General features: G+C 35.4%; 2 protein-coding genes across 2 annotated transcripts; both read left to right on the plus strand.

The window, feature by feature from the left end:
- The first annotated feature begins 1268 nt into the window (after positions 1–1268).
- Positions 1269–2451, plus strand: LOC137397979 (protein FAM200C-like). Its single transcript, XM_068084079.1, has 2 exons — positions 1269–1307; positions 2017–2451. Exons 1-2 carry the CDS (start codon positions 1269–1271, stop codon positions 2449–2451), a joined length of 474 nt encoding a protein of 157 aa, XP_067940180.1.
- Positions 2452–2555: 104 nt separating this feature from the next.
- Positions 2556–7297, plus strand: LOC137397980 (protein FAM200B-like). Its single transcript, XM_068084080.1, has 3 exons — positions 2556–3566; positions 4712–4771; positions 7124–7297. The coding sequence occupies exons 1-3, from the start codon at positions 2556–2558 to the stop codon at positions 7295–7297; spliced, it is 1245 nt and encodes a 414-aa protein (XP_067940181.1).
- The last annotated feature ends 839 nt before the right edge of the window (positions 7298–8136 follow it).

Below are 8136 nucleotides of genomic sequence, written 5' to 3' on the forward strand. Positions count from 1 at the left end.
AAGTAGAGGAAGAATATTTGTTGATTGCTTGTTTTGTTATCAGCTTTTTTCCATAATAATTAATGCATATCAAAAATGTAGCCAAAATTCTATATCATGTATTTACTTGTAAATAGTAGTTGTTCTTATAAAAAGTAACCGCTATTTCGACCTACAAATTCCAACTATGCGTAATAACCAATCATGTTGAGTTTGCTTCTGCTCGCTTATATAAACAGTTGTTTTTGCATCTAAGTGGAAGTCGGAATTTGGTTAGTATGGTGAGACATACTATGATACTATAACAAATTTATTCAAGTATATCGCATCTTCTGTGTGACTTACAGAGTTTGGATCAAAGGGTTGCACTGGTATATACAGTCTGCTGTTGGCTGTGATATATAGAGCCTAAATAATTGCCTCTTGCTGGGGTTGCGTTTGTATACCCATAGTCTGCAGTCAGCTGCGAGATAGCGAGTCTGTATTAATGACTTTTACGCTGGTAGCGGCAGTGTGGTTAATTATTGGAAATGCCTGGACTACTATAACCAAGCATCAGCTCCTGCTTAGCCTGGCTCCGGAGTTGCCCTGGTTTTACTTCAGATTTGCACAGAGTCGTGAGGTAGAACTCAGCACGACTTGGCTTTTCCTTCAGGAACTTAATTCTGCCTGCATCCCTTTGCCATCTTAACCTCTAATCGCTGATTCATTGCTAAAATTTCCATGTCGACCTTTTGTACATCCTCTTCTGTCTTCATAACCTTTGCAGAGATCAACAATTATGTATCTTGTTTGTACATGAGTTAACACGCTGCTACAGACATTAATTATTACACTGACCAGATCTGAGACACTGGCGTGTCTCAGAATGTGCCTCAGATAACATACAGTATGGGCTAAAGGCATTCCGTCCAACTTTACGTTGGGCGTAATTTCATTGTTCATCCAATAAGTTAACTTATGTTAATGCATTGGATGAAGTAGTAAACCATGACTAGCTGTGAATCCAATCTGTAATTTGATATGCACCACAATGAAGATATCAGCGAGGTCCAATTTTTCTGGCTACGCTCTTCCATAAGACGGCACGCTTCCACATGACATCACTGTGTATATTTTATTGGTCATTATTATGTAGTATGTGCTAATATGTTGCAGCTCTGTGCATTGCATGTGCCATGAAAATAAGCTATTTATGCAGTTTTTATTTCTTTACAGTAATTTTTTTATCTATAAATAAATATGCTCGTCATTCAGAAAGGTCTGCGTATTTTTATGCTCATATTGCCATGCGTAATATTGGTTATTTACCAAAGTATGGAAATGAAGTAACTTGCGTAGAAAAGTTAGTGAATTATGTTTATTGTAAATGTGATAAGTCAATTTTAGGTAAGATTTGATAGATAATTGGTTTTGTCTATTTGGTAGAACTGAATTGATTCAATAAAGTGGGGATAACTAAAGAATTGAAAATTGAATTGTGGTGTTTTGCAAATAATTGTGAATTGCATCAATTCTTAGACTACCCATCGCACTACTATCTGCAGTAATGGACCAACCTAATACATTTAATTATAATCCTGCAGTTGGTTATTACACCTGATGATCTCTCACAACACACTAGACTGTCAGAATGTTAGTTATTAACAAAATTAGCCGTTAATTAGCCTGCAACATTAACTGTTCAGTTACCGATTTGGTTTGCATAAACGTATAACATTTTGACAATTTGCTCTGTAGCCTAACATATGTATGATGTTTTGCTCATGTAGATATTGAACGTTTTCAAATATTTTGATTGCATATCCCATATTGTAGGTGTTAGAAATGTCAAAGACAAAAAGACGAACATATGATGATTCTGACCTTAACTAGGGATTCACTTGTATGATAAAAAGCAGCATTGAAGTACCACAATGTGTTTTGTGCATGAAAGTGCTCGCAAACAACTCCATAAAACCACATCAACTTAAGCAACACTTAAGAAATTAACATGCAGAATGCACGGATAAATCAAAGCTGTTTTGTTTTTTGAAGCTAAAGAGAAAACTCAAGCGGGCAAAACTGGATTCCTGGAAAACTGGCAGCTTTCTTATCCAGGCACAGGCCATTACCGAGGCATCTTATGCTCTGTCTTACCACATCACCAGAGATAAGAAGCCACACACCATTGGTGAAACGTTAGTTAAATCTTGTCTGCTGGAGTGTACTAAGATTATTCTCGAAGACACAGCTGCTCAAAAGATAGCTGATTTATCCCTCTCAGACAGCACAGTGAAATCGAGGATTGGTGATATGTCTGCAGACATAAAGAGGCAAGTAATTGAAAAGATCAAGTCATCTCCCATGGTCACCATTCAACTTGATGAGTCCACTGATGTTGCTAGCATTTCACAGCTGATGGTGTTTGCACGCTATGTACACAGAGAGACAATTGAGGAAGAATTTCTGTTCTGCAGTCCTCTAACATAGACCACCACAGCTGCTGATGTTATGAACCCGGTTTCCGACTTCTTCAGCAAAGAACATCTGGACTGGGGCAAACTAATTGTAGTTGCACTGATGGTGCTCCAGCTATGCTTGGCTGTCGTGCTGGATTTGCACAGTTGGTAAAAGAAAAGAATCCTTTAGGGGTGAGTACCCATTGCTTCATTCACAGACAAGTGCTAGCAGCAAAAACTCTTGCCAAAGGAGTGCAGGAACATCTTTCTTCAGTGATTAAAGTAGTAAACTTTATCAAAGGCTCTGCCTTGCAAACGCGTCTCTTCTACAAGTTATGCAAAGATATGGGTGCTGTGCACTCATCACTATTGTTCCACACCAAAGTTCAATTGTTATCAAAGAGTAACATGCTTCTGCGTTTCTTCAATCTACGAGCAGAGGTAAATGGGTTCTTGAAAACTCATAACAAACCCAGACTACTGGCTTCAATGCAGGTGGAAGGCTTCCATCAGTGTCTTGCTTACCTGATTGACATATTTGGTTCAATCAATGAAGTGAACACAAAGATGCAAGGTAGAGACAGAAATGTGTTGAATGTAACTGATAGTATCGATGCATTCAAGGACAAGCTCAAACTCTGGGTGGAAAGACTGGCTACTGGGAATGTAAGAGTTTCATTTCCAGTTCTGCATTCATTAGTTGACAAGAAAGCTCCATCCGCTTCTTTGCTAACCGACATAAAGCATTACTTGAACAGCTTGATAGCAGAGTTTGAGAGATATTTTCCAAAGTTAGATCCTAGGACAGAACAATTGATGAGTCTGACCCGCGACCCTTTCAGGTGCAATGTCCACGAGATTCCAGAACAGCTTGAGGAGGAGTTTTTGGAGCTGACAAACAACTTTGCATTAAAAGATGACTTCAAGGAGCTATCAATAGAGCACTTTTGGGTTCAGACACAAAGATTGTATCCCAACATAGGCCTGGCCGCTTTCAAGATGATCATACCATTTGCTTCCACATATCTTTGCGAGTCAGTATTTTCAGCAATGCTAACCATAAAGAGCAAATCAAGAAGCCGTCTGGAAGTAGAAGCTGACCTACGGTGTGCCCTATCGACAACAATTCCTAACATCAAATTTCTGGTCAGCTCCAAACAAACACAGAAATCGCACTAATCTGCTCACTATCTTACAATGATAGATGTATTGAGTTTTAATATACATTCATTTTTAATATTCCACTTAAATATGACTGTAATAAATGCATATATACATGTGTATATATGTATATGTATATAAGTTATATATGTAAAAAAAGTTCACTATTTAGTTGCAGTGCATCATTTGAAGAAGTTGGGAAGAGGGGAATTTCTGTCTTTAGGTTTGGAAAAGGGGGAATGTGGCAAAAAAGGTTAAGAACCACTGATTTGCGATAACTAATTAATGCTACTATCAGCTTTCTTACTCTTTCGTAACAAGTTAGCAGCATGTACAAGAGGCGTGTGCTGCCAGAGCTTGAAGTGTGTGCTTTCAGTGTTTGTTCTTTTCACCAACCTATCTCGCAGCTGGGTGTGACTGTGTTTTGTATAACGAAAGATTTCACTTTATGTAATTTGAATCATTTTAGGTACACAAACCAAAACATTTTAATTTAGAGTTTATTGAAGTGTGTCTCACTACTTTCACTATTTTTAAAAAGGAACTGTTATCAACAACAATCAAACATTAAACTTACACAAAAACATCAGCACCACTTGTATTTATTGTACTTTTTATCATAATTATGTTAACTTCACACCTTGAAGATTCTGTTTTAAAATATATTTAGATGTTTGCTGCTGTGCCCAACTTTGCAAGTATGGTAACATCAATAGCCATAAATAATTACACTGAACATAAATTTCACACTTGTAATATTTATTTGTTATGTTATTCAAATTCATTTAATTTTATAAAACAGTTTCATTCAGAAAGGAAACTAAAAGAAAAAAGAAGCTAATCAGAAAGAAGTACTATGTTTATCTCTTTTAAAAATCATCAGAATTGTTTGGTTCAGCTCCACAGAAGTTTTCTCTAAACTTGATCAGCTCCCAGAGCTGGTGTTTGTGGAAAGTCAATGACTCACATTTATTATTAGAATATTGATTGAGATGGGTAATTATAATAAGGCCTTCCCCAATGAGTGACAGAAAATAATCTTAAGGTATAAAGATGAACCAGTTTTAGTACTGATTATATATTTCAATGGGCCAATGACAATCTTAAAAAGCTGTACATTAATATGTCAGCAAGATGTCAAACAGCTTGTTGCTTGCTCACTTCGATCTAATGACATACAACTGCAGGAGGTAAGCTGTGTATTTTGCTGACCAGAAACTAAATTTTTAGATTTCCTCTCGATGCAAGATAGCACAACTCTTTCAATTTATCATATGTCAACTAGACTGCTGTCAATTAACACATGTGTCTTCCTTGTCAGCATCAGTAACTGTTTGCAATAACAACAAAAAATATATAGCAGCATTGAAAGATTTCTCTCTTTTATGCTTAGGATTTTTAGCTTATCCATACATACAAGTTGCATCAGATGTTCTTCCACTTAGGACTCATGTGTTCAACTCTCTACAAGTTTTTCTGTCACCTCGTTAGTACAAAAAAGCACTTGCCCTTGAAACTAAGCATAAATGAAATAGTCTCATTCAAATAAATAAACTCCAATATTTTCTAGTTTTTTCAGTTTTCTCATTTTTAAATTCAAAAAGTTCCACTTACCCTCAGTAATAAACAATTCTAAAAAACAACAGATTTTTTAATGGTTTATCAATTAAATTTTACGATAATCCTAACACAGACATAATAAAAAAATGCATATCATGCTAAGTGCTAGACGTTTAACTACTTTTAAAGGCAACTGATTATCATACAAAATAAAAATACCTTGTTAGTAGTAATAGTAAAAATTATATCAATAGTAGTAGTAGCAGAAGTATTAGTAGTAGTAGTAGTAGTAGAAGTAGTAGAAGCAGTAGCAGTAGCAGTAGTAGAGGTAGTAGCAACAATAGAGGTAGCAGTAGTAGTAGTAGTAGTAGTAGTAGTAGTAGTAGTAGTAGTAGTAGTAGTAGTAGTAGTAGTAGTAGTAGTAGTAGCAACAGTAGAGGTAGCAGTAGTAGTAGTAGTAGTAGTAGTAGTAGTAGTAGTAGTAGTAGTAGTAGTAGTAGTAGTAGTAGTGGTAGTAGCAGTAGTACAAGTAGTAGTAGTAGTAGCAGTAGTAGAAGTAGTAGTAGTATAGCAATAGTAGTAATAGTAGTAGTAGCAGTAGTAGTAGTAACAAGTCACATCAAAGTGTTAGTTTAGAAATAACTGCGGTTTGTGTAGAACCTACAAAATGGGTGTAAAAGAGGCTGATAAAAAAACTCATTTTTGTTATAAAATGAAACTTTATTAATTTCAAGTTAACAAGAATGATCGACTTGCTCTATATCAACAACAACATTTATTGCGGCCAGCTAGCTAGTTAAAGATATTAGAGGCTGCATCACTATTTAAAGCAAATAAAACTATTCAATTAGCAAATTAATAAAAATACAAACACTTACAAAACAAGAATTAAAAATCTAAAAGTGCATAAATAACTAAAAAAATAATGTTCACGGTTACATAGCACTAATTTTATGAAGTTACTAATGCCGAGCAGGCAATTATCCCAGATAAAACTTTCTAATTATTAACTTATTGGTATTTTATTGAAGCACAGCGCTTCTTGTTGCTGCCATAATACTCTGCACTTCCTGTGAAAACATTAACACTTTACACTTACTGTTTCTTCGTCTATCACAACATTTGAAATCAAAATGGTAAATTATAGTTTGAGTTAGTGAGCCAAATGCAAATACCGCAAATGACAAATCTTTGTAGTTGTTATTTCTGAGATGAAACGATAGCGGTTCCTATACTTTATTCTGAAAAAACAATAAGTATAGCCTACAAACTTCAAATAAAAAGAAACAGGGAAGTTCAAAAAATTAATATTAATTTGGATACGACCTTCAGAAGTGATTTTATTGGGCACTATCAGTTTTAAGTCCCACATAAAAGGTCAACAATAGTTTTTGATTGTATAATAAATAACTAATCAGTGATTGAACATTATTCCATTATACACTAAGGTAAGTGTCATTTGCTTAATATTTTTTTCTACCCGTGTTTAAAATGGAATTTTGACACACTTTAATACTCATGCATTATCTTTCGTTACAATATTTATTATTTGCGCCAAATTTTATTACTCAAACCTATATCTCTACTTATAATGTAAACTGTTAAACATCTGGATGCTCAGAAAAAACTCAAACAGTTCTTTGAAAACCTATCATGGCCAGTAAGTAAAGCACCGTCGCATCCTGAGTAAAGCAAACAAGCAAAGATAAAAAGCCAATCAGCAAACAAATCACATCACATAAAGTTCGAAGAAGGGTTTGGGGGTTCATTCGAAAACCAATACAGCATATTTGGCAAAAGCATTTAAAACAGTAAAAGTGTGCTACAAACAGATGAATCCCGCCAGCAACTGGTCTAAAGCTTTGGTCTGTTAAACCCAGCGATGGGACTGCATTTTCGAAAACGAACTGCACAACAGATAAAATTGAAATTTTCAAGTAGAAAGTGCAGCTTGACCCTCTGGAGTATGACTTTAACCTTAGCTGTTCTTCTACTTCATACCAGACAGACTTATAACTTCGAAACATAGCGACTGCACAGACAATGCCAACCATTTTCAAGTGCCAGTGTATGACCTCTTCTATCACAAGCAGCTCCAAAACCAGAAGAAGACATTCACAGAAGGTGTGCAGAAATGTCAAAACCATCTGGAATGAGCAAATTGACAACACGTCATCAAACTCTTCTTTCAATCTCATGACTTCTCTTCACTCCACCTACAATATGAAAACTATTTATATTAAAACTTCTTAAAAGCATTTCAGAACGTTTTTAAAAGAGTTTTTTACAAATAAATGTTACACACTACACACTACACACTTTCTTATTGCCTAGTACAGTGAATGGATGCATGCTCTTTCTCAAAGCCTTGTCTGTCAGAAAAACTGACTTGTCCATAAGCAACACTTAGTCCTACCTTGTTTCTGAGTTTTAATTTGCTTTTCACAGCACTAGACCAGCAGCACTATACGCAGCCTAAATATTATGTAATGTGTTTACTGGGAGCGTTAGCAACACTAGTAAGCGCTACCGTAGCACATTTTGGCTATTCGCCAAAAAGGGTAATTCCTTTGCCAAGCACGCACAGCATTTTGCTTTTCATCAATTGTTTCCCTTACTATACATTACTACTAAACAGCTATGGTTATAAAAGCTAACAATAAAAGGTTCATGCAGTCTTATTGTTATTCTTATTGCACCCCCCTCAAAGACTCTAACTTTTTAGATGCACCTTTCCAATACAGGATAGCACAACTCTTTGGGCTTTTTATATGTTCAACGCAGCCAATAGGCACATACATTTTTTCATATCGGCTCAAAACTTTTGCTTTTTATCTGTTGGACACAAAGGAACCTTTGTAATATTTGCACAATAAAACTTGCCGGAGTCATTCACACATGGTTGTGAACATAAAACAACTTAAACAACAATATGCTACCTAGTCATTATATACGTTTGGCAAATAAGTTTTTCTGCAAATAAATGTTATAAACC

The sequence above is a fragment of the Watersipora subatra genome, chromosome 6, assembly GCF_963576615.1.
Source record: "Watersipora subatra chromosome 6, tzWatSuba1.1, whole genome shotgun sequence".
Taxonomy (NCBI): domain Eukaryota; kingdom Metazoa; phylum Bryozoa; class Gymnolaemata; order Cheilostomatida; family Watersiporidae; genus Watersipora; species Watersipora subatra.

Coding starts and splice junctions, on each gene's coding strand:
- LOC137397979 (XM_068084079.1), top strand. CDS start 1,269: ATGCGTAATATTGGTTATTTACCAAAGTATGGAAATGAA. Junction 1,308..2,016: donor TACCAAAGTATGGAAATGAA/GTAACTTGCGTA, acceptor TGTTTTTTGAAG/CTAAAGAGAAAACTCAAGCG.
- LOC137397980 (XM_068084080.1), top strand. CDS start 2,556: ATGCTTGGCTGTCGTGCTGGATTTGCACAGTTGGTAAAAGAAAAGAAT. Junction 3,567..4,711: donor TTCCTAACATCAAATTTCTG/GTCAGCTCCAAA, acceptor TTAATATGTCAG/CAAGATGTCAAACAGCTTGT. Junction 4,772..7,123: donor ATGACATACAACTGCAGGAG/GTAAGCTGTGTA, acceptor CTTTAACCTTAG/CTGTTCTTCTACTTCATACC.